At 43.9% G+C, this 26,485-nt stretch overlaps 1 protein-coding gene across 3 annotated transcripts; it reads right to left on the reverse strand.

Moving 5' to 3' along the window:
* Window positions 1-2,476: 2,476 nt before the first annotated feature.
* Window positions 2,477-24,580, reverse strand: POLD4 (DNA polymerase delta 4, accessory subunit). Of its 3 annotated transcripts, XM_033920671.1 has the most exons (6): window positions 24,482-24,567; window positions 18,215-18,276; window positions 15,602-15,730; window positions 9,255-9,362; window positions 8,272-8,383; window positions 2,477-3,820 (listed from the first exon to the last, which is right to left on the reverse strand). In XM_033920671.1, exons 3-6 carry the CDS (start codon window positions 15,696-15,698, stop codon window positions 3,796-3,798), a joined length of 342 nt encoding a protein of 113 aa, XP_033776562.1. In that variant the 5' UTR covers window positions 15,699-15,730; window positions 18,215-18,276; window positions 24,482-24,567; the 3' UTR covers window positions 2,477-3,795. The 3 variants fall into 3 exon arrangements, with proteins under 3 accessions (XP_033776562.1, XP_033776561.1, XP_033776565.1); XM_033920670.1 differs by lacking the exon at window positions 18,215-18,276 and having other exon boundaries at window positions 24,486-24,580; XM_033920674.1 differs by lacking the exons at window positions 18,215-18,276; window positions 24,482-24,567 and adding an exon at window positions 24,295-24,364.
* Between the last annotated feature and the right edge of the window lie 1,905 nt (window positions 24,581-26,485).

A 26,485-nucleotide genomic window follows, 5' to 3' on the forward strand; every position in this document is an offset into this window, starting at 1 on the left:
GATAGCTCTAAAAACAAACCTCTCCTAGTGGCCTCTCTTTGTTGCCTAGACAATGAATTCTGATGTTGAATCTGCTCAGATTTCCGGTTACAATCACATTATATGTATATATCAAGAAGCAAGCTAATGAGACTTCTGGTTCAGGACACCCTCAGTCTGGTCATTGCACATACACACAGGAAAAACAAAAGCACCTTAATAACAACAAAAGGACCTGATCTTCCTCGGGGGTGGGGGGGGTGGGGGGAAGCTTAGGAGGCAGTTCTACAAGTGAGCACCTCACTCTGCTCGATAAACGCCTATCCAGATTCTGTTTTAAAATACTAGTTTAACCTGGTATCGACACATCTTATAGTTTGGCACTGCAGTTACACCAGCCGTAGACTGCCTAATCCCCCCCTTTTACAAAACTGCGAAAGCGGTTTTTAGTGCAGGCTGGCGCGCTGCGCTGCTCCCGATGCTCATAGAGTTCCTATGAGCGGCGGGAGCAGTACAGAGCATTCAGCGTGCCAGCATGCGCTAAAATCCACTTCCCAGGTAAATGCAGTTGGAACATGTGTAACTTGCAATATTCTGTACGTTATGGAGGGAATTCAATAAATGATGCCGAAAAACTTGAGCGCTAATCACTAATCTATGAATGGAACATGCCCTTAATCAAATAGAGTTTGGCATGAATTCTGCACCTAACATTTGGGTTCCATATTTATGCCTGCTAAAAAACATGAAAATGCTGACGCCCAACTTAAGCATGATCTATAAATTCACACACAACTTTTTGGAACGCCCCTGGCGACACCTTTTCAGATAGGCACAATTGAAATTAGGCTCCGTGCTTTATAGATGCAGCAAGATACGGGCACATTTTTTTTATTGATGTCTCTGAGTTCATTAGTCAATTTATTTACAAAGTTTGAAGTGGAAATTTAGGTGCGATATATACGAGGGTTAATTCATAAATGATGGCAACTAATTTTTTTCTCTTGAAAAATGCGCCTACACTGGAAATCTAATATATACACTTGAAAGTATGTGTCATGTACTTCTTAATATAGAAACATGATGGCGGATAAAGGCCAAATAGCCCATCTAGTCTGCCCATCCGCAGATGAGAGATGAGTACGTCAAGAATGTCCCCGGGAGATCTCAATATTCCCGCTCCGTCTCCACGAGTTCTGTCCCATTCCTGCAAGCTCTGCCTCGAACATTTATAATTTTAAAGTGTTCGGGGTTTGTGCAGACGAGGACAGAGCTTGCAGGAATGGGGCAGGGACAGAGTGTAGCGGCCTCTGGCAGTGGAAGAAGCAAAAACCATAAGAACATAAGAATTGCCGCTGCTGGGTCAGACCAGTGGTCCATCGTGCCCAGAAGTCCATTCACGCGGCGGCACTGTGGTCAAAGACCAGCGCCCTACTAGCATACGTCCTTGTTCAGCAGGAACTTGTCTAACTTTGTCTTGAATCCCTGGAGGGTGACATTTGAAATTATTGTTTTATTAATGGACAAGTAATAAATGTTAGCTGTTTCACTAAACCAAGAACACGGTCAGCTTGAGAGTGAGTATGTTTAACTGTTAACATCTTTCAAAGCGTGTTCAGGTAGAACTCTGGCATTGTGCAACAGTTCTGGACGCAGGTGGTACTGCAGAAATTACTTGTAATACTGTGCATTCACAATGTGTCCCTCATGAAGCTGGAAGACTACTTTGAAGGATTTTAACAGTTAAACAGTTTGTACTTGTACTTTGTTGTTCATATTGTACCCTGTTTGCCATAGTAAAACAATGACTTCGCATGTCATGTTTTTTGCTTCTCCCCTTCCAGAGACCGCTGCATGTGGGATTTCTTAGAGAGAGGAAGAGATAATGGTTACTGCGGATGGGCCATTTGGCCTTTATCTGCCATCATGTTTCTACGTTTCTATCTGTTGGCAACATTAAGAAGTACATGTTGCACACTTTCAAATGTACATATTAGATTTCCATTGTTGGAGCATTTTCAAGAGAAAAAAAAATAGTTGCCATGACTTATGAATCAACCCTCATAGAATCTGGGAGTATATATATATATATATATATATATATAATTAGGAGCCCTGTCTATGTAACACACACGTCTGTGTCCCCTTGCACTTTTACACTATAGCACTTCCACGCGCCCTTATAGAATACGCATAAAAGCTACTTTTTGGTAGATTTACACATGCAAAGGGATGCATACTCTGCAGTTGTCTAATTACAGAATTGCCTCTTTAGAGTACTGGGCTTTAAGATTATATTCAGTCTCAATAGGAAGGCCAGAAGAAACGATGGCACACGACAGGATAGACTTGTACATTCCCAAGAGTAGAGAATGACACGGTGACAAAATTCATCACCGTCCCTGCGGATAACCGCGGGAAACCACTTCATGTCATTCTTTAAGGAGAGAGAGGGAAGAATCAGAATATAATTGGGCAGAACCACTGACCCGCAAGCTTTGCTTTGAAGAATGCTGGTGTAGAAGGACTGAGGTTCAAATAGACACTAGAAAATGATATGGCATTATTTCCCGCGGGGACGGGAATGGTGATGAATTTTGTCACCGTGTCATTCTCTACCCAAGAGCTCCTCTCCTTCAGTTGTTGGGATGGAAAGAGACCTCGTAGTAGCAGCCATATTTCAAAATTCACACTGCAAAGGAAACACAGCTTGGTAGAATCACACTTCAAAACTCTGCCTATTCCTGATCATCCCAATACCTAGTCCTGGAAAATAGCCTGATTCTTTCAAAGTTCCAGACCATGAAAAGATGTACAGAACCTATGGGTCATTTTCTCCTCCCATCCCCTGAACGCTGCACTCATTCCAGCTATCCTCTTCCAGAGTCAGAGAAATCATCTCTCAGCTACAAAATCCATGCTTGGAAACAGTTTTCTGTCCTACATCCTCCCAACTGCCTTGAAAAGAATGAGCAGGAGAAGAACATAAGGCCGCTAGTTTTGGTCCAACCTGTGATTTGTTATTAAACTCCAGGGAAGGCTGTTCTGTGTTCTACAGGGACCCCATGCCCTCTTTTCACCTTCCAGAACACTGCAGAACCTGGTCCACATGATGCAGATTAGAGAATGACATGGGGAAAATATCTGTCCCCATCACCAGACCACCGTCCCCTTCACTGCCCCATCCCCATCCTCGCAGCATCCACCCTTCCCTCTCGCCACCTCACTGCCCTTCAGCACCCCTCATGCGGTGCCGAAGCTTCTCTGACCGGAAGTTGCGTCAGAGGAGAAGCTTCTGCCCACACACGCTCGCGACTGCACGTACACTTCGGCGGCTTTCAACAAGTCTGCAACCTTAAAACACGCTGCGAAGGTAAGGGGGGGAGGGAGATAGATAGATTCGGGTGGGTAGGTAGGAAGGAGGCAGTGCGCCATTCCTCCCTTTACTGCGGGGACCAGGCCATTGTGGATGGCCTTGTCCCCATACCGGCGGTGAGCACCTTTCTCCCCTCCACTGTTTTGGTGGGTTACCCGCGGCTATTCGCGGGTAACATCCACCGTGTTATTCTCTAATGCAGACCTTCCGGAAGTTTGAAAGCGAAGCAACAGATGGACTCAGAGCCAACAAAGGTATCTTCTAAAACTACTTAAACAAAAAAATCTCTTAAAAACACGCTGGGAAAAACATTACTATGTTGAATTGCTACAAAACATATATGCATTCTAACGATATAACATTTTAAAATGCAGAGTAAAGGTAGTGCAACAGTAGAAGGCAAATTGTGCTCTTGTTCGTCATCTCGGTGCAGGTGATATTCAGATAGGGTATTCATGCCAGACACTGTAAGATAAATAAAACACAATCAGAGAGGAAGTGGTGTCTTATCTGTGATAATTAAAGATGTAAGCCAGTGTCTCGCACACTTTTCGGTCAGCGGCACACTAAACCCAGTGCCCTGGCCAGAAGGCATCCAGAAGTGCGTGGATGTCGATGCGTGACGTCATCCCATCTGGCCGCGACCCGCTTCGGTAGGGGATCCTTGAACAGGAGAGTTGTCCGCGTTTGCTGACTGCCTACAGGCTGTGCCTCTTGCCGTGAGAGGTACGTCCTGTAGGCAGTCAGCCAGCACGGACGACTGTCCTCCTCCCCAGTGTGTCGTGGCATAACTGAAATGTCAAGGATGCGCACTGTTTGCAATACACTGATGTAAGCCTACTTCTGGTCCCTAAAGGCCCCTTATCAGAATAAGAAACGTCTTTTAATGGCGGGGGCAGCACCTCAGTGATGGCAGCTTAAATGCAATTTTTACGGTCAGTCTAATGAGATTATGCGGCCCAGGGCAGGCAAGTCACATGACTATCAGCTTTCACGGCCAGTCTCTCTCCTTGTTGCACTTCTCTGCCATTCTCTCACGTATCGTCCATCTCTTGCTTTTTTGTCCCATTCTTTCAATTACTCTTGACCTCTCTTGTCTTCCTGTTTCTTCGTCCTTTCTATACCTTTGTTTTTTGCTTGTCATTCTTTGGTTCGTTCAGCCTATTTCCTCGCATTCTTTTGAGGTCACTTTCTCACACCCATGCTATATCTTTCACTTTATCTATCTGTCTCTCCCTCCGCCTGTTTCATCTTTATTTTTCACCCACTCTCTTGCATAATTTCTTAAGCCAAATCCTTTCCTACTCGCAGACTTATGTCAATAAAGGGAGTTGCCCATTTCCCCTCCTCATCTATCAAATGCAAAAAGTAAGAGGAGGCCTCGCTCTTCAAGTGAGCACAATTCAGATATTTAGTTCTTCTGGCATCATTTTAAATGGCAGAATCGTAAGAGAATGACACGGGCACACATTTTCCCCCCCGTCCCCGCGGGAACTCATTTTCCTGCCCCAGCAAGTTCTTTGCCTGTCCCTGCCCAATCCCTGCAAGCTCCATCATCATCTGCACAAGCCTCAAACACTTTATAATCCTAAGTGTTCGAGGCTTGTGTGGTTAAGGCAGAGTTTATAAGAATGTGGCAGGGACAAGGACAAAACTCACAGAGACGGGATAGGGAAATTGAGTACCTGTGGGGACGGGGACAAATTTGTCCCCGTGTCATTCTCTATACTGCGCCACTCTAGAAATCAAAATGTAGTAAAAGTGAGCCAAGAATAGGACAATCAAGCCATTGTGACATCACTGATGAGGTTGGCTCTTAGGCATCGGTGGAATGAGGCATTATGATGTCACAATACCAGCTCTGGTTATCAGAGGTTGAAGCTTTTCACACTTTACTTATTCAATTTTCCATACCTTTCTCAAAGTAGAGAATGACACGGGGACAAATTTTTCCCCATCTCCGTGGGAACTCATTTTCCCGTCCCATCCCAGCGAGTTCGTTTCCTGTCCCTGCCCCTAAGAATCATCTCACTCCCCTTACATTTGGCTAGTCTTGAAAATGAGTTTGATTGCAGTGTTTTGGATCAGTTGTAATCTACGTATTTCTTTTTGAGTTATACCATGGTAAAGAGAGTTGCAGTAGTCTATGTGTGAAATGATTAGAGAGTGAATTAAATATTTGGATTGAAGAGGATTCAAGAACAGAAGGTATGGAGCGAATTAGGTGAAGTTTGTAGAAGCAGAATGCTTATATAAAAATTTTAAAAAATATTAGTCCACATTCTGGTGTCACAACGAGGTTTTTTGACCCATGATAAGAACCTGTACCCCACTAACCTGTTTTTGCAAACACTTTGTTTTTTTGACAATGGGGATTTTGAGGTCTTTTCCTTCGTTGCGTCCAGTATCATTATTACTGTTGTTATTTTTTTGATGCAAATATGTACAGTAAAATAATAATCTAAAATAAAATATGGCTTAAATGTGCTATACGTTCATCTTATTGACGTAAGATAAGATGGAAGAATCCCTTGGGCCTGTTTGGCCGTGTCAATTAGCCCTCATCATCTTCCCTCTTTGTGGCCAGCAGGTGGCAGCAACAGTACACAAGAGGCTCTGCACCTCTTCACCTCCCAAATAATTCATGGTGACCCCCAACCCCCACCCTGAGCCACCCCTCTTGCTTCATTGTGAGATGCTGAGATCACCTGAGGAATCAAGTCAAGAATTTTAAATGATTTCCAACCAGCTCACACTGCTTGTAAGTTTGTGCAAGGCTGAATCTGGGACGGACCCTACTGAGATTTTTTGAAGAGCAAGGCGGAAGGAGGGGGAGGAAGGGTGTAACGGAGAGCTATAATCCGTAGGCGTAGGGAGCCGCTGGCAAGTGTCTCAGATTCCTGCTCTTTTGTGCCCTCCCACCATGGGCATAATGTTCCATTTCCAGAGATACAAAGTGGAGACGGAGGGCTCTCATCAGATAAGTGAAAGGCAGCAGGACAAAGAGATCCCAAGATTCTGGTGTGCCCTTTTACAAAAGAGGATAGGCAAGCTGGAAGTGTGAGGATTAATGAGATTCCATTTCAAGCCTCACACTGTAACCCCTCCCTATACACACCTTATCCACTAAGTGCTGTCAGCATACTTGAGATCACAAGTATAAAAAGGACCTGCTTCAGAGTCAGGCCTAGATTCACTAAGCTCACCTTTGTTGGGCGATCCATGGCCAAGTCTTCCCAAGCGACCGATTCACTAAGCCTCCTTATGCAAATTAATGCGATCAGAGGCACACCCCACGAATCGCTGCAGAGCAATCCAGACGCAAGCGCAGACCATCTTCTTTGCCGGTAGATGCGGTCTGCGCATGCACTGGTTCTCCGCACAAGCGAGGTCAAAACAGGAGAGGGGTGGGGTCTTGAAGATGGAGCCTGTCGTACTTTCAACCACAAATGAAGCAGACTTGCATTGAATGGTAAAAAGAGGGGTCAGGAAATATTAGATCAAAGACGTTGGGATCTGAGAAGTGATCTGAATATGAAAATTTATAAATACTTATTCAAATCACAGAAACACTTAAAAATGTTCAAAATTAATTAAATTAATGAAGTGCTCAGACTCACAACCTAAAAGCAAGGTGAATTAACACAATGCTGGTTGCTGTAGGCATTCACTGTCGCATACTGCCAATTATAAGAAACACTTTCCGTGTTATAATATAAATATGATTCACTTATCTGAATTTCCTGGCAGTTTACATTGTTTTTCGGCAGCCTCGCAAGTGAATTCAATATTAGTGTTTTTGTGTGCAGCTACACTAATATTTAATTAACTTGTGATGCTGCCAAAAAACATTTCTAGGTCATAAACCATAGAAGTCCGCCTGGCATTGTCCTTAGGTTCCAACTACTGGAGTAGACGTCAAAGTCCACTCTGGCCCATCCAAACCATCTTGTCATTTGTGGGACACAGACTGTAAAAATCTGCCTGGCACTGTCCTCATGTTCCAACTTCCTGGAGTTTCCAACGGAGTCCTCTCCAGCCCGTCCTAAACCAATTTGCTATATACAGGATACAGACCATACAAGTCTGCACAGTACTGCGTTATTTTCAAAATTCTCTTTGGAATTTTCTCTCCGCTAATCCCTCTATCTTGGAATCTTTATAGATTCTCTTTCGCAAGGGGCGATCAACAATTGTCCATCCAGTAAAGGTATCAAAAGAATCAAAGCTTTTGGTCAATCTCTGCCCTTCATGTTCACCCAACTTTGGAACGATCTTCTATTTTCTCTATGAAGTTTTAGTTCTCTTTCATCCTTTCGCAAGTCTTTGAAAACCATTCTGTTTACCAAACACTTTGGTAATTAATTTCTTTTCTATTTTTGCTATACTGTTTATTTGTATAATTTAATCACTGTTTTATACTTTTATTATCTTATCTAACCACTGTAAACCGAGTCAAGCTTTCCCAGATTGAGGACCTGGTATACAAAACTAAGCATTAGATTAGATTAGTACTGGCCTTAGCAACTCCAGCTGTGAAGAACTATTTAAGCCAGGCTTCCTCAAATCTGGTCCTCGAGGGCCACAACCCAGCCTGGTTTTCGAGATTTCCACAATGAATACGTATGAGATGCATTTGCATGCATTGCTTCCACTACATGCTGATAGATCTTATACGTATTCATTTTGGAAATCTCAAAAATCAGGCTGGGTTATGGCCCTCGAGGACCCCCTGATCTAAGCACTACGCAGCTAAAATACACATGCAAGGTGTGTTCTCCTCTGGCAAGTCAAGTCAATATAGGGGATTTTTTTTTTTTTCACTCTCATAGTCCTCCTAATCTAATAATCAAGACAATGAAAAAACCTTCAGAGATAAGGGGGACATACTGTATTAACCTAGGAGGGATACACACCTGTTCAAGAATTGGGGATCATCCTTATGACGGAGGATGAGTTCTCGGATGAAGATGGGGGGCTCTAAGTCAAGTTCCACTGCTCTTTCCCACCGCTGCAGCCGAGTGATTCCTGAGGAGAAACAGGAGAAGAGAAACTGGTCTATTGCATCTGGAAGCACCACAGGACCATTTCCCTTACCGCCACTTCTTCCTCTGATCTTTGCACCTTCATCACAGGGTATCAAAATGCTTCTGCTCTGAGGCAGTACTAACCTATTAGGAAGAAGGGAACAAGGAGTGGGACACAGTAGAAAGGAAATGGGAGAAGGACAAAAAAAGAAACAGAGGAAGAAAAAAAAGAGTCCAGAGATCTGCAAAATGTAGCAAGGAGTTTCTAAGCCCATTTGAAATGGTGCATGGTCTTTGTCATAAGGCGTATGGGGACAGACTTAAAGATCTCAATATGTATACTTTGGAGGAAAGGCAGGAGAAGGGGTTTAAATGTGCATGAGTCGAATCTCTTTCAATTGAAAGGAAGCTCTTGAATGAGAGGGCATAGGATGAAGTTAAGAGGTGATAGGCTCCGGAGTAATCTAAGGAAATACTTTTTTATAGAAAGAGTGGTAGATGCATGGAACAGTCTCCCGGAAGAGGTGGTGGAGACAGAGACTGTGTCTGAATTCAAACGGGCCTGGGATAGGCACGTGGGATCTCTTAGAGAGAGAGGAAGAAATGATGGTTACCGCAGATGGGCAGAATGGATGGGTCATTTGGCCTTTATCACCCATCATGTTTCTATAACCATTTAAAACTCCATGACCTCGTAATGCAAGTGTTAAGAGTCTTAGCCCATAACAATAATGGTCTATGACATCACAATGCAGGTGTAAAGAGCCTTAGCCAATAGGGAGAGGAGGAGATAGTGGATGTTGCAGATGGGCCATTTGGCCTTTATCTGCCATCAAGTTTCATGTTGCTTGTGTTGAGTGTTCTCTACATACCAGTGCAAGGCCCAAAGCGCCAGTTCAAATCAAACTGCTTCAACACCTCCAGCTCGACCTCTTCCTTGGTCACAACCTGGCAAATGTCCTTTTTCACTTCCACATAACCTGAAAGGACACAAGTCATTCAGAACCCAGATCAGGAAGAGAAGGAGACAGAGGCATTCTCAGCCTCTTCTATTACACTTCCTGCCTTAGCTAATAAAATCTGTAGCAGGTGTTCTCTCCATTGTCAGCAGGATGTCAAGTCATCACACATGGGTGACATCATCTGAGGGAGCCTGGCATAGGGACAAATCTTTACAGATTAAGACAACTTTTGGAAGCTTTCTGATATCTTATCATGAAAGTCAAGTACTTCCAAGCTGCATTGTTGTGTGGGGCTTCCTAAGTTCTTAAATAGCTTATTAGAATTCAGCTTTTAGAAGGGGGAGAGAATGTGAAGACTTGAATCCTGCTTCTGGTAAGTAACCTGGAGGTCAAAATTCAGCATGTTTTAAGCAGCTTCCTGTTCCCACTTAGGTAGGACACCTGCAGAATAAAGGTATCCAGGGCAGGCTGACGGTAACAGGCTCACCTCACAGCTGCTGCCAGCCGGCCCAAAGATATTCAGCGGAGGAGGTAGGTGGGGGGACAAAGGAGAAGCACCCAGTTCTGGGCTGAGAACTTGCACCATTGTATCCTGCTGGCAGAGGAGAAAGAGAAGCACCCAAGGGAGGGGGTTTGGAAGAAGGAAGAGAAAGACAGAGAAACACCCACGAGAGAGGGAGAGAGAAACACCTATGGCGTATCTGGAAGGAGGGGGAGAGAGAAGCATCCGAGGGAGGGGGGTTGGAGATGGGGAGAGAGAAAGAAGCACCTGTGGAAGGGGGGTTGGAGAGGAAGAGAAGCACCCATGAGAGCAAGGTTGCAGAGAGGGAGAGAGAGAAGCACTCGCATGGAAGGCGAGTTGGAGAGAGAGAGAAGCACGATAAGGATGGGAGTGAGGGATGGGAATGAGGACGAAGGGGGTGGGGCAGAGGCAAGACTGATGGGAGGCAGAGTTGAGGTGATGGAAGGGTGGGTGTGGTCATGGAACCTCTTTTTTCACTTCACAAATATGGTAACCCTACTCTCAGTACCCCCAACATCCCCTGCTCCCCAAAATGTCTAATCCCCCTACTCCTAATCTGATTCTCTTATCATACTCCCACTTTTGATCCCTCAATCCATCCAAATCCCCTGAAGTCCTTTTCCAAATCCAAGCCCATGTGCAAAAACTCACCCTTTCAGTACCCCCCCCCCCCCATTCACCCCCTGGACTTACCCAGAGGTGACCTCTGGTATCTTGTGGGCTGAGATGAGAACAGTTTCACTCCACTCCTACACCTCTCCAGTTCACAGTTCCAAAATGGCTCTTATATGGAAGCTTGATTTCTAGCAGTAGTACTGAAAGACTACTACTAGGGAAAAGTTAAGAGGCTGGTCGAGTAGTCAGAAAAGCAAAGATAGAAATGGAAGAAAAAAATAGCTGACACGGTAAAACAGAGAGACAAGACATTTTTTTGATATATCAGTGACAGGAAGAAGTGCAAAAGTGGCACTGCGAGACTCACAAGTGAAGGGGAGAAATATGTAGAAGCTGATAAATAAAAGGCTGAATTGCTTAACAAATATTTCTGTTCTGTGGTCGTGGCTGAAGCGCCGGGAGTGGGACCGCAGAAGACAAATGCGAATAGGAATGGAGGCGTGCTAGACCCTGATCGATGTTTGCGAGGAGCTAGCTAAATTAAAGGTAGACAAAGCGATGTGGCCGGATAGTATACATCTGAGGGTGCTGAAGGAACTTAGGGAAGTTCTGGTGGCTCCGCTGACTGACCCTTTCAATGCTTCTCTAGAGTTGGGAGTGGAGGACTGGAGAAAGGAGACGTGGTCCCTCTAGTGCAGGGGTCTCAAAGTCCCTCCTTGAGGACTGCAATCCATTCGGGTTTTCAGGATTTCCCCAATGAATATGCATGAGATCTATGTGCATGCGTTGCTTTCAATGCATATTCATTGGGAAAATCCTGAAAACCTGACTGGAATACGGCCCTCAAGGAGGGACTTTGAGATCCCTGCTCTAGTGGAAGTAAGGAAGAAGTAGGGAATTACAGGCCGGTAAGTCTGACTTCTGTGGTAAGCAAATTAATGGAAACGCTTTTAAAAACAGAGAATGACGAAGTTTCTGGAATCCTGTGGATTACAGGACAGGAGGCAACATGGATTCACTAGAGGTAAGTCTTTTTTCTAAGCGACATTGCTGAAAGGCTGTCAGATAAGATTTGCCTCTTTGCGGATGACACCAAAATCTGCAATAGAGTAGACACTCTCCAGATGTTGTGAATAACATGAAGAAAGAAAGAAGCTTGAAGAATGGTCTGAAATTTGGCAGCTAAAATTTAATGTTAAGAAATGCAAGGTCATGGATTTGGGCTGCAAAAACCTGAAGGATACAGTTTAGGGGGTGAAGAACTTAGGTGCACGACAGAAGAGCGGGACTTGGGTGTGATTGTTTGAGATGATCTTAAGGTGGCCTAACAGGTTGAAAAGGTGATGGCGAACGCTAGAAGGATGCTAGGTTGGATAGGGAGAGGCATGGCCAGTAGGAAAAAGGAGGTATTGATGCCCCTGTATAAGACTTTGATGAGACTTCATTTAGAATATTGTGTACAATTCTGGAGGCCGTACCTTCAAAAAGATATAAAAAGGATTGTCAGTCCAGAGGAAGGCTACTAAAATGGTATGTGGACTTCATTATAAGGCGTATGGGGACAGACTTAAAGATTTCAATATGTATACTTTGGAGGTAAGGCAGGAGAGGGAAGATATGATAGAGACGTTTAAATGCCTACATTGCTTAAATGCGTATGAGCCGAGTCTCTTTCATTTGAAAGGAAGCTCTGGAATGAGCAAGAGGTCTCTGATAGAAAAAAAATCATACACTGCCCTGAACTTCTCCATGATAGGGCAGTATATCAAATGCCAATAAATATTTATTTTTTGTGCACATATGTTTAAAATAATTAGGGGGTGTTGTGTTGTGTCTGGAATCGGGGGAAGAATATAGCTTGTGTGTGCCTGAATGGAGGGAGGAAAAGGTCAAACTTGGATTATAGAAGGGAAAGGGAGATGTGTGCCTTTATTAGCAAGGGGGCAAAATAACGCTCAGAATTTAGGAAGCTGGTTGGTTGGAGTGGGGGAGCTTTTCAGCACCCCCTCATATACAACAGAATCGGGCCCGAAGTGTGTGTCTTCCTCTGGTTGTGGTGTTTCTCACTTCATCTGTTTCTGCTCTCCCTTCTCCACATCTTTTCCTCTCCCTGAACTGTTCTTCTTCCAATTACTCTGCCTTCTCATTCTCTGTTTACACTTTTCACTCAACACCAGAGATGGGTAGTTGTGTTAACTTCATACTAATTACTGTCTAATTCTCAGACACTGCCTGTCCACAGCACCCTGGCCTTGGGGCGGGAGGTGAGGAGAGCAAGGAGGGGGAAGGTGGCGTTCCCTTTAAAGATTCTTATGTCCTGGGGCTGGAGGTACTTGAAAACTAATGAGCAGCTGTCAGAGAAAAGAGAGACTCCTGGGGCAAGAGAAAATAAAGAACAAGTCAATCCATCCTCATGTAGCAGGAAAAGAGAGAGAGAGGTTCTATACAAACAGCATAATTACAGACAGATAAAACCACACAACCCCCAACCTGCACGGGTACAGAAATGCTGTGACCATACACACGATGCATGCATTTACTCCTGGGGGAATTCTTGCAAAAAAAGAACAATTCTGCATACAGTTTGTGAAAATTCTTCAGATTTCCACATTTTTTAATTGAAAATATTTATTGTAGAATTCTGTCTTCGTAAAGGCCTGGTCTTCCCTGCTTCAGGTCTTCCCTCCAACTTTTTTCCTGTTCAGACTAGATCTCCCCCCCCTCCTCTCAGCACTCACTTTCCAACTTAGCTGGAAATTCGCCTAGGCTGAATCTCTCTCTTCCCACAGGTACAATCCTCACTTTTCTCTACTCCATATCAGCTTTCTTTCTCCCTCTTCCCATTCTCAGCAAAACCCTCCTCCAATTTGCTCTCTATCCCTCTTTTTCTCAGACCCATCTTAGCTCACACTTCTCAAAGCTCTCAACCACTTCTGAATGACCTGTTGGGCCGCCGCGGGGGCGGACTGCTGGGCGGGATGGACCTCTGGTCTGACCCGGCAGAGGCACTGCTTATGTTCTTATGTTCTCTCAGCATAGCCCCCAATAATGCTCCTCCTACCCCCCCCCCCCACCCCTACAAGCACATACATCCATAGTGACCTCTTAAACCGAGCCTGGAATGCACAAAGCCCTCATATCCCTAAGGCACTCACTTCACCTTAGCTGTTCCTCAAGCCCACCCCACCTCCTGAGTCCTGCTGTGGCACTCCCCTAGCTCTTTCCCCCCTGCACATGCCAAATTTGGCCCTATTCTGTTAAATATTTGGAGGGTTATATTGTTCCCAGATAGACAAATCAACTTTCTCATTGTGCTATGTATAACTCTATCTAACTTTTGTTGTGTTGGAAAGAAAAATAAATAAAATTGAATCCATGCTGATCTGTGATACTTATTCTCTTCCCTTCCACATGCACAATCACTTCCTTTTATATTTCTATGAAATTGACATCAAGGTAACCAGCCAATATTTGCTTCTATTTTGAACACAATTTGTTCCCATTGCTAGACCAAAGGAATCCGCCCCACCCTTTTAATTCCTGAAATATTAAATATCAAACTGGCCTAATCCTTTACTCAGTCACAACAATGCTCTCAGGTATATTTTGTCTGGTCCTGGAGCCTTACTATTTTTCACACGGTCTGTGCTCTATCCTTATGTGCTTCTCACTGTGATCTAGTGTTAAGGTCTTAACTGAATTATCTTCCTTGAGCTAAATTTCCTCCAAAAACAGTAATGATGTAAGAGTTCTACTTTCTACCTATCCCCGGTAATACAATCTTGCCTCCTACGCTATTCACAAAGTATCCCTTGCCATCCTTGCTAGATTGCGCTACTTCAGCAACCCTCCTCTGAACTGTCTTTGCTGTTCTGGAAAGATAACTACTGTAGTATCGGGTACAGTATTCTACTTGACGTCTTACCCAGGGTCTATATTGTACTACACTTGCACAGCTGTTGTCCACAAAATGCAGCCCTTGTTGGTTTGGTCAGTCTCTGTGGAAGATCAGTGCCAGGCAAAAGATGACGTTGTGATGAATTTAGGTTGGGGTATACTTTTTAAAAACTTTTTAAAATTTGACAAAACCATATTTTTCTGACAGGATGGAAAAAACAGAAACTTGGTGGTCTCCCCCACCACGATGCCTAAACGCCAACTATGTGATTGGAGTAGGGTTACCATGTGGCTCCAGAACAAGGAGGGTAGATTGAGACATCTGGGTTTTTTACTTCCACTGATAGAAGTAAAACCCAGATTTTTCAAGTTTCAAGTTTATTAGGATTTTATATACCACCTATCAAGGTTATCTAAGCGGTTTTTACAATCAGGTACTCAATCTGTCCTTTTAACTTCCTCCATTGCTTTTTTTCCTCTTTCTTTTGGGTTTGTTTGCATTATTAGGTTTTATGCATTAGATCTTGAAGTTTGACTTTTGTATGTATGACGATGGTGTATGGCTGTTTTTTGTTATTCTTCTTACCCAACATTTATCACCTTAAGATCGCGACAACTCATTGGTAATTCTTATGTAACTCTTATGACATCTCTTATGCTATTCCTGAAAACTCTTATGTAATTTCTGAAAACTTTTATGTAATCCGCCTTGAACCGCAAGGTATTGGCGGAATAGAAATCACTAATGTAATGTGTGCTATTATGTATGTCAGTTGTTACCTGCGTAGAGTTGTTGGATATGCAGGATATACATTTTTCTAAAATAAGATAAATAAATATATACTAAATAGAGCTGGTGCCTGGATGATTCTTTGAGACACTCAGTTGGTCACAATTCTCGCGGAATGAACTCCACTTACGACCATCTTACATTGTACATCACTCAGATTCTAACCTTAGGATTCACTCCTTGGCAGCTCAGCCTATAAATCTGTTTGCTGTATGGTCTTTACGGGAATCTAAGGGCTCCTTTTACTAAGGTGCATTAGGGCTGCCGCACACGCTAGACCTTAACGCCAGCATTGAGCTGGCGTCAGTCCTAGCCGCGTAGCACGCGGTAATATCCTGCGTGTGCTAAAAACGCTAGTGCACCTTAGTAAAAGGAGCCCTAAGTGCACCGCATTCAGTCCTCAAGTGATCGATTCGGGTGACATAGCCTCACCTGTTTGGCTGCTTTTCACTTCCTTCTTTTTTTGCTCATCTTTCTTCTTGTGCTTCACCACTTGGTACGAGTCAGTGATCAGACCCTTCCGTCCCATACTGGAATGAAGGTAAGCGACTCCTCTGTTCTCTATCTCAAACAAGCACACATAAAAAAAAAAATCATGCTACAAAGCTGCAGGATGACAAATTTAAGGCAAAGGTACATGATCGCAGATCTCAAGAGGCTATAAATAGGTCTAACTTTCTAAATGACCAAACTATGCAAAATAACCTGGTTTTCAGATAATAGCTATGTAAATAGAGCAATGAATGTTCATTATAGATATCCTGAAAGCCATGCCTGTTTGTGGCTCTCAAGGATCAGAACTGTGCACGTCTGTCCTGCTGAATAAGGGAGCCCATCCCTTTAGAAGTTTCTCAAACGGAAAACCCAGAAAATAAAATGCAGACTTGGATTATCTGTTCTTATTACCTACGGCAGGATAGGCAACTCTGGTCCTTGAGCTCCACAGGCAGATCAAGTTTTCAGGATCTCCAAAATGAATATGCATGAGACAGATTTGCATGCACAACCTCCACTGTATCCAAATCTCTCTCATACATAATCACTATAGATATCCTGAAAACCTAACCTGCTTGTAGCACTCAGGGACTAGAACTGCCTTTTTCTGACCTAGGGTCTGGCATGATCACTAGCAAGCTGGAGGTTAGGCCATATTACTCTCATTTTTCTTTTCCTACCTTCTACCTCTGGTAAAGGCTACATATTTAAGTCATCTCTCAATCCATTTTGGGCCATATTCTCTAAACGGTGCCTAGGTTAAGTGAATAAACACCGTTTAAATCAAATTTCAAGGCACCTACCAGTCTCTAAAAAAAACCCAGCACCAGAATCATGCCACCAGAGGTGCGATTCAAGTCAAAGGAAGGTGCCGGAAATGTAGGCCTTGAAAACCCTGCCCTACGTTTCCAGCGCTTATCTTTGTCAGAGGTGCAATTCTCTAAACGGCGCCGTCACGTGATTGACATGCCATTTAGAGAATCTGGCAGTTTGTCTCTTAGTCCCAGGGTAGGCCATTCTGGTCCTCAAGAGCCCCAAATAGGTCAGATTTTCAGGATATGCACAACGAACATGCATGAGACAGATTTGTATTCACTGCCTTCTCAGTATCCTTGAGGACTGGAACTGCCTTTCTTTGGTTTAGCCTCACTCTGGGGCCGATGCACTAATCTGTTAGAGCAGTGCAGTACAGGTCAGTGCATAATTTCCTAACATAGTGTAAAGGAAAAAATGTTCTCCAATGCGGGAACCAAACAGTAAGCAAAAAAATAAGTGCACTAGCATGGGAGGATACCTTGGATGCATGGGCACACAAAAATTGAAGAGCTGCATGTGTGTACATATGCGCAAATGAGAAAATGCTAGAATGTGCATTGAGGATTTAATTCCATAAATGGTACCCACATTTGGGTACTGATAAACATTTGTGCTACGTGCTAGTCCAGATGATAGTCAGAGTTGGGTGCTGTTTACAGAATAGCATTTAAGAACATAAGAACATAAGAAGTTGCCTCCGCTGAGGCAGACCCTAGGTCCATCCTGCTCAGCGGTCCGCTCCTGCGGCGGCCCATCAGGCCCATTGCCTGAGCAATGGTCTATACCTATCTATACCCCTCAATCCCTTTTTCTTCTAGGAATCTATCCAAACCTTCTTTGAAACCATTTAATGTTTTCTTGTCTACAACAGCCTCTGGAAGCGCGTTCCACGTATCCACCACCCTCTGAGTGAAAAAAAAAATTCCTAGCGTTTGTTCTAAACCTGTCCCCTTTCAATTTCTCCGAGTGCCCCCTTGTACTTGTGGCGCCCCTTAATTTGAAAAATCTGTCCCTGTCTACTTTTTCTATGCCCTTCAGGATCTTGAAGGTTTCTATCATGTCTCCTCTAAGTCTTCGCTTCTCCAGGGAGAAAAGTCCCAACTGCTTCAATCTGTCGGTATATGGAAGTTTTTCCATTCCCTTTATCAGTCTAGTTGCTCTTCTTTGTACTCCCTCAAGTACCGCCATGTCTTTCTTGAGGTACGGCGACCAGTTTTGGGCGCGAGGATTTACACCAAATTAGGCATGGATTACTAAACTAGGCACGGATCTCTCTTAGTCTGTAAAACTGGGTGCAAATTTCAGGAACACCCCGATCCACCCATGCCCTTCTCATGGTTGCACCTTCTTTTTGGATCTGTGCATAAATTCCTAGCACCTAAAGATGTGCGTGTAAATTTTAATTGATACTAATTAGCGCTGATTATCGGCACCCAATTAAATTGCTTGTGCGATTTTGAGCACCATATATAGAATCAGGGTGTAAATGTTTCCACCACCAGCAATCCTCGTGGACAGAATAGCATTCCAACACATACATGGATGTATATGCACGCAACTCCTAATTTTGGCAATACCAGCCTACGGGGAGTTGGTGAATGTTTGTCCCCGATCTAGACCACAAGAATGAAGCTAAGTACAAACGAACTTAGTTATAACTATTAAATGAGATATTTATTTAAAATATTTAAAAGGTTAAAAATGGAAAATATTTAAATATCTATTAATACATACATTACTATTGATCCGATGAAGATTTAACACATAAAGCTCGGAGTAATGAAATGAATTGAACTCTGAGTGGTGTTGCTGAGGATCATAAAAATCAAGAACAATCGATGAAGAACGTTGGTTGGTCTGTGCATAAATATTCATATTATTCTGAGCTTTAATATTTCTGTGTTGCATTCTCATTTAAACTTCCCCCCAGCAACTCATACTTAAGTTTTATTTTTGGAGCCAACCCCTTCAACAAAGCCAGAAAAAGGTTACGTGTCTTGCGTGCTCAAAAGAAAGGAGTAGCACACCGGCTAGAACAACAGGCTGAAAACCAAAAGAGCCTGGTTCAAATTTCACTACAGCTCCCTGTGATCTTGGGCAAGTGACTTAACCCTCCATTGCCTTAGGTACAAACTGGACAGGAAAACACCTACTGGACCCCGAATTTAATTTGCTTTGAGCTACAACTGAAAAAAGGCATGAACAAAATACCTTCCATTTTACTCTTCCTCAGCTTCGGTGTTAGAAACCCCAGGGTTGATAGTCAATGTGGTTTAAGCAGGATGGAGAGGCTCCTGTCTGCTAATCACCACCCTGAGGAGGCTAGTCGCTGATATGCAGCAAGGGAGGAGCTGGAGAGGGTCCAGTAGTTATAAGGGCACTTGCCATATTCAATGCCAGTTCCTGCATTGCTAAGCACACAGATATGACCATGCAAAATGCATTAGAGGCTGACCACATTTCGGGTTACAGTGTCAAAACTGTCCCCAAATCCTTTTTCTGTCTGGTTTCAGTCAAGGTCAAAAGGCTATGGGCATGGTTTCGGTTGAAACTGACGACGTGATTTTGGTGGAAGCCAAAATTTGTACTTTGATATCTCTCTCTCCCATCTGAACAGGAGCTACCTTTCGCCCTTGCAGGGTCTCCCTCAGACCTGTCTTACAACCCCTCGTGTTCTGGGGCCATAATCAGGGGAAGAGTGATCTCCAGTCATTTCTGCCAATTCTGGCTCTGCTCTCAAAATGGATGCCATAGCTGCAAGCGGTTATGGCAGCCATTTTGAGAGTAGAGCTGACATGGTTAAGAGCAACTGGTACTTTTCAGCATACAAGACCCATTCCTGCTCTGACTACACCATTAGACTATAAGAGACTGTAAGGTTAAGGTAGTCTGGAGGGGGGTGGGGGGGGCTACTCTATGCAATATATTTTTTGTGTGTGTAATGCAATTGCAAGTAATGTGGTTATGATCTTGCAGTTTATAAGACAGAATGTTCCAAATAAATGCTTTTGATACAAATGTTTAGCAGGAATTTAAGTCTGTAACCTCCCCTTTTACAAAACCGCGGAAGTGGTTTTTAGCGCTGGCTGGCGCGCTGAATGCTGTGCGCTGCTCCGCCGCTCCTAAAATTCTTAGTCGCGTCGGGAGCAGCGCAGGACATTCAGCTCGCCAACCGGCGCTAATAACCGCTTTTGTAAAAGAGGGGGTGAATTTGGGATGATAAGCACCTTAGGAATTAGCCTCTGTTAAGATATGACATCAGCTGTTACGCCAAATGTGGCGCAATGTCAGCCATTATTAAAGCCCTGTGGCTTTTCGTTTGTTTTCATTAGCTGAGGTTCAAGTGTGCAGAGGCTATTTTGCTTGGAGGTAAAATATGGCCTTTATTTAAATTATATATATTCTGGCTTGGTTGAGTCTAAAGAATTTCCAGGTGTGTTGGGAATTTTAATTTTTTTTTTTAATTTATTCATTTATATGCCACTTATATCCTACGTGGTTTACATTCAGGTACTTCATCATTTTTCCCTATCTGACCCGGCGGGCTCAAACTCTATCTAGTGTACCTGGGGCAATGAGGGGATTAAGTGACTTGCACAGGGTCACAAGGAGCAGCGAGGGATTTGAACTCACAACCTCAGGATTCTAAAGCTGTAGTTCTAACCACTGCGCCACACACTCCCCACGATAAGCGTCTTAATCAAACTTGTAGGGCAGTAGCTAGATTCGATGAGAAAGAAATCCACAGTGATAATTTTCAACCCAAAACACTAGTCAAGCTTATAATGCTAGTAGGAAATGATATTACAATTAAATTAACTCCTTTCCCCCCCCCCCTTTTACAAAATTATAGCGTGGATTTTAGCACCGACCACGGAGGTAACATCTCTGACGCTGTGGCCAGTGCTAAAAACCTCACTACGGTTTTGTAAAAGGAGGGTACGTTTTTATATATTAAAAAATAGTTTGAGAAATGTATTGCTCTGGATTGTAATTTTTCAGAGCATATAGTTCTTGTGCTTAATAACATCAATGTGCTCTTTTATTCTAGACTGTGAATCAGGTTGATATAATATCTGCAGTGTAGACCAGCATCGGGACTCCTTTACCCTATTTTAGTAAAAATCCTTGTCCTTAATCAGTTTAATAACTACACGTAAATACAAAAACAGGAAACATCTCAATGCGACCACCTCTTACTTGTGCAGTGTGGATAAGCATAGTAATCATGATTTTTTTTTTTTACACATTCTCACAAAGGTCCTGTCTCAGAAGATATTTAACTATATCTGTATTGACTTGGGAACCTAACCCTGCCAGTCTTGTTTAGAAATGGCTCTCCCAGTTGCCAGCCTATGCTTGCAGTTTCTGGGACTGGAAGGTAATAATCTCTTCTGGGTTTAGCAGTGGGCAGACTACTGCAAGCTCTGACAGTTCCCAGTGGGCCTCACTGTTCACACTCACACAACCAAGGTAGAGAGAACGAGAGGGCACTCTCTAAAGTTAAAAGGGGATAGATTCTGTATAAACATAAGGGAGTTCTTCTTCACCCAGAGAGTGGTGGAAAACTGGAACGCTCTTCCGGAGGCTGTTAGAGGGGAAAACACCCTCCAGGGATTCAAGACAAAGTTAGACAAGTTCCTGCTGAACCGGAACGTATGCAGGCAGGGCTGGTCTCAGTTAGGACACTGGTCTTTGACCTAAGGGCCACTGCAGGAGCGGACTTCTGGGCACGATGGACCACTGGTCTGACCCAGCAGCGGCAATTCTTATGTTCAAACTTTACTTTTCAGTTTTGGTTGAAACCAGATGAAAGTTTTCAGCTGCACTTTCAGTTTCTGTCGAAAATAGCTAGACAGAAACTGAAATAGCTAGACAGTTTTGGTAGCAATTTTGGTTTCGGCTGAAATTGAAAATAAAAGTTTTGGTTGGCCTCTAAAATACATTCCTATTTTTGCCTGCTTAGCTGTGCAGGTACTGGTACTCGCTTAACTTTTGGGCTGCTGCCTGACCCCCCAGATATTCAATATTGATGCTTGGATATGGTCCCGTATGAAATATCTGGGGTTAAATTTGCCTATGGCTGTCAGAGGTTAAAAAACTGTCGAATGCCATGGGCTGAATATCAATTTACCTACAGTATTCAGCCTTTAAATCTTTCGCCTATTCTCTACATCCACCTTTAATAGATCATAGAAGCATGATAGTAGATAAAGGCCAAACAGCCCATCCAGTCTCTCCACCCACACAAACCACTATCTCCTCCTCTTCCTAAGAGATCCTACATGATCGTCCCCCACTTTCTCAAATTCAGATACAATCTTTGCCTCTACTACCTCCACCAGGAGACCATTCCATGTATCCATCATTGTATTTATAAAAAAATAATTCCCTTAACTTACTCCTGAGCCTACAACCTTTTAATTTCATTTTATGCCTTCTAATTCCAAAGTTTTCCTTCAATTAAAATACCTTCTTTTTACATTAATGCCATAGATCTATTTAAATGACTCTATCATATCCTTTCTCCCCTGCCTTTCTTTTATAAATCTGTCTCCAAACACTTTAGGATGGATATCACTAACCAATTTTGTAGCCACCCTCTGGTCTGAGGTCATTACAATGGGATTTACCTGAACTGTGCATCGATATCAGCATGAGTCTCTGTGCACAGCTCATGTGCAAAACTTGTTTTAACACAGAGCTCCCATGACAAAAAACAAACAAACATATTTGTGCAAAAAAGCCTAGTGCACTTTGTTGCATCAACCCCTCTGTCACTTGGCCCGATTCTTGTCCTGACTTGTCTCTCTCTAGGGCAGTGGTCTCAAACTCAAACCCTTTGCAGGGCCACATTTTCGATTTTGTAGGTACATGGAGGGCCTCAGAAAAAATAGTTAATGTCTTATTAAGTTTCAAGTTTATTAGGTTTTTATATACTGCCTATCAAGGTTATCTAAGCGGTTTTACAATCAGGCACTCAAGCATTTTCCCTATCTGTCCTGGTGGGCTCACAATCTATCTAACGTACCAGGGGCTATGGAGGACTGAGTGACTTGCCCAGGGTCACAAGGAGCAGCGCGGGGTTTGAGCCCACCACCCCAGGGTGCTGAGGCTGTAGCTCCATCCACTGCGCCACACCCTCCTCCTTATTAAAGAAATGAGAATTTTGCACGAGGCAAAAACTCTTTATAGTTTCTAAATCTTTCCTTCTGGCAAAAGTCTCGAGTTTGAGACCACTGCTCTAGAAATACAATCGCTCAGACCTGGGCAATCTGCTGAGTCAATCCATTCGATCAGAGCAGTTTGACCCAGAAAAGTACAGGAGACACCTTCTTTCAGGAGAGAAAAATCATTCAGCAGAGAACAAGGGGCTGTTAAAAGTAAAACCAGCTCCATGTCTTAGCTGTGGGAGCTTTATTCTTTTTTGAAGTTTCCCTATAAGTGTTTAGTGACTTATGAGAATACTAAATTTGTCTTTGTTGATGCAAATCCATTGGAAAACTTTCTTTTAGTTAAATCTCCTGTTAATGCTAAAGAGAATATTGGTGAGGCTGAGGGTTTGTGATGCAGCACAGTGGTCCCCAACCCTGTCCTGGACCACCAGGCCAATCGGGGTTTCAGGCTAGCCCTAATGAATATGCAATGAGAGAGATTTGCATATAATGGAAGTGACAGGCGTGCAAATCTGCTCCATGCATATTCATTAGGGCTAGCCTGAAAACCCGATTGGCCTGCTGGTCCTCCAGGACAGGGTTGGGAACCACTGATGTAGCACAATATAATTTAAGCCTGATTATATGAGGATACATTTCATCTTCCTTTTTTATTATGCGACCTCCTTCTGGTGGAAAATCATTTAAAATGATTTCTAATTACTTTATGTTTGAACTCTTGTATTTCCTGTATTTGTTATATGATGTAATCCAGTGGTTCCCAACCCTGTCCTGGAGGAACACCAGGCCAATTGGGTTTTCAGGCTAGCCCTAATGAATATGCATGAAGCAAATTTGCATGCCTATCACTTCCATTATATGCAAATCTCTCTCATTGCATATTCATTAGGGCTAGCCTGAAACCCCGATTGGCCTGGTGGTCCAGGACAGGGAAATGTTGGATTGTTTTCACGTTAAGGAGTTTTAGCTATATGCTGAATTTGATTAGTTTTTAACGGTGGATTTGGGGACTCACTTCTTTTATATTATCAATTCTAAACCAACTACATAAGAAATACTTCATTGCACGACTCCCAGTACCGACGAGCAGATCTCAAGGTCACTTTTGTTTATCTTGAGATGACACATTTGACAGTGGAGATCTGCATATGTTTTTCATCAATCATATTCAGCTAAGTATTCATCTATACATCTTCACCACTATTATTCTGCTTGAACAACTTAAATTTAACTAAATGTTTAGGGCTGGTAGGTAGGTGAGTGCAATGATGCAATGTTAATACATCTTTATTCTATTAACCTGTTGGTTTTGAATAAGATATCACACTGAGCACTCCATAAATTATTTTTAATACTATAATATATACTTTAAATAATTTAATTCACTTTTTCTGTTATATTATTTAATAGGTGAATAGATTTATAAAAGATTTTTTCTCCCATTTATTTAACTTTTGCCTATCACTTCCATCATATGCAAATCTCTCTCATGCATATTCATTAGGGCTAGCCTGAAAACCCGATTGGCCTGGTGTTCCTCCAGGACAGGGTTGGGAATCACTGATGTAATAAATGAATAAATTTATTTAAAAAAAAAAAAAAAAAAGTCAAACCAGCTCTTTAGCACATAATAGTCACCGATATTCAGTAGCAAATTCTAATAAAGGCAGGTGTTTGTTTCTAACGGGGGGGGGGAGGGAGGGGGCAACTCCTTAGAACCTGCCGCCGGTCCTTAAAGCCTTTCTGGGCCCTGAGAAAGTCTCCCGGCTGAGAGAGGCCCCCCCCCGCTTTCCCTCGGAGCCCTAACCGCCACCCTGAAGGATACTGACGAGCAGAGTCGGAGCCGCAGCGCTCGCGCTTCGCCCCCAGAAGCGCGTTCTCGGCCCCCGCGACAGCTCAGGCAGGAAGAGGGGGAGGGGTCGGCCACTGCAGCCAATGGCAGCTTGCCTTTCCCTTCCCTTTTAAAGGCACAGCGCAGGCGGCTGCGGGGCAGCTTGATTCCTGAAAACATCGCCACCTGCAGGGCTGGAGGATATCTGCTGGCTGTAGCAGCAACTACAGGCTTCAATAGGTACTGTATATATATATATATTTTTTTTTTCATGCAAGATAGCTGCCAGGTGGGAGACTTTTTGGCTGGTCCTGGTGCATTTTGGGACCTGCAGCCCTGATGTCAAAGGGTAGAATCTTGGACTAAAAGAACTATACTGCTTTGGGATGTAAGTTTAAAACCAGGACTTGGCAAAAAAGGCTTCCGTCTGGAATGGGTAACTATGCCAGGGGTGTCAAAGTCCCTACTCAGGGCCGCAATCCAGTCGGATTTTTAGGATTCCCTCCATGAATATGCATGAGATCTATTAGCATACCATGAAAGCAGTGTCTGCAAATAGATGTCATGCATATTCATTGGGGAAATCCTGAAAGCCCGACTGGATTGCGGCCCTCGAGGAGGGACTTTGACACTCCTGGTGTATGCAGAGACAAACTCCACTTCCTGGGGTTTACAGTATAGTCACAATGCACAGATCCATCTCAGAATATCTCAGTACCAGAGTGTAACCACCCTCATTCCCTTTTGTAAACAAAGAAGGACAGGAAAATATAGATAGGATTGCAAGTCCTAAATCCACCTAAAGTCTGGGAATTTTTCTGCAACTGTAGCACAGTTTTATTAGATTTCGAATATAGGATAAGGCTGCCATTTGATCCAGATTCAGAGGACAGGGTTGATCCAGTCCTGGGCTTAACCCACTACATGCTGGGACTTGTAGTCTTGCTTTCTTAGAGTATGCAATGGGAAAATAAGTTTTTGCCTGTATCCAAATGACAGCTTTATTATAAGGTGCTTGGAGACTGGAATAGAAGTCACCAAGTCCCTGGATTTATGGATATTCAGGTGTGATCCACTTCTATTCTACTCTCCAAGCATCTCACAGGAAAATCCAGACCCATGGCCATGCCCCCAGGCCTGCCCAGTTCTGCCCCATTCCGCCTGTGTCACGGCCCATTCTGACCCCCCAGCCTCACCCCAAGATGGCATCGGTTGATGCGTGGACATGACACAATGACATCATGCACACACGGGCATGCGTGTGATGTCACCGTATTGCGTCTGCACATGCGCGGAAGCTAGGGTTACCAGACGTCCAGATTTCCACGGACATGTCCTCCTTTTCAATTACATGTCCGGGGGCCGGGACGGCTTTTCAAAACCCGGCACCTTGTCTGGGTTTAGGAAAGCCTCCTCTAAATCATGTCGGGCAGGAGGAAATCCAGGTATATAAAGTGCTCCACAGTAGAGAATGACACGGTGGCGGTTTACCCGCGGCCACCGCATTTTAGCCGCGGGTCACCCGCCGAAAACGGGGAAGAAAACTAGCAGTTGCTGCGGCGACGGGGACAAGGCCATTCACCGCCCGCGGGGCGGTGAATGGTCTTGTCCCCCGCAGTGAGGCATGAAGGATCGCGCGGTCCCCGCAGCTCACACCTGCCCGCCCAATCGATTCCAGTGTCCAGCCAGCTCTCTCCCCTCTCCTCACCCCAGTCCGCAGATCCTCCTCCTCGGCGACCCGCACGCTACCAGAGAGCCGCGCACACCCGCCGCTGCTCAGCCTCGATCTTCTGCTCTGACGCAACCGGAAACAGGAAGTTGCAGCAGAGCAGAAGATCGAACACTGAGCAGCCGCGCGTGTGCGGCTCCCTGGGAAAGCGCGCAGGTTGCCGAAAAAGAAAACCCACAAACCAAGGTGAGGAGAAGGGAGAGAGCCGGCCAAACACCAGGATCGACCGGGCAGGCAGGTAGTGGCTGCGGGGACCGTGCGATCGCTAG

Source organism: Geotrypetes seraphini, chromosome 14, assembly GCF_902459505.1.
Source record: "Geotrypetes seraphini chromosome 14, aGeoSer1.1, whole genome shotgun sequence".
NCBI lineage: Eukaryota > Metazoa > Chordata > Amphibia > Gymnophiona > Dermophiidae > Geotrypetes > Geotrypetes seraphini.

Bases quoted from the DNA above. Each gene is read 5' to 3' on its own strand.
- POLD4 (XM_033920670.1), bottom strand. From the start codon at position 15,698: ATGGGACGGAAGGGTCTGATCACTGACTCGTACCAAGTGGTGAAGCAC. The intron at 8,384-9,254 runs GTATGTAGAGAA...GTTTCTCCTCAG, and splicing joins GCGCTTTGGGCCTTGCACTG to GAATCACTCGGCTGCAGCGG. The intron at 3,821-8,271 runs GTGTGTATCCCT...TTTATCTTACAG, and splicing joins GATCCCCAATTCTTGAACAG to TGTCTGGCATGAATACCCTA.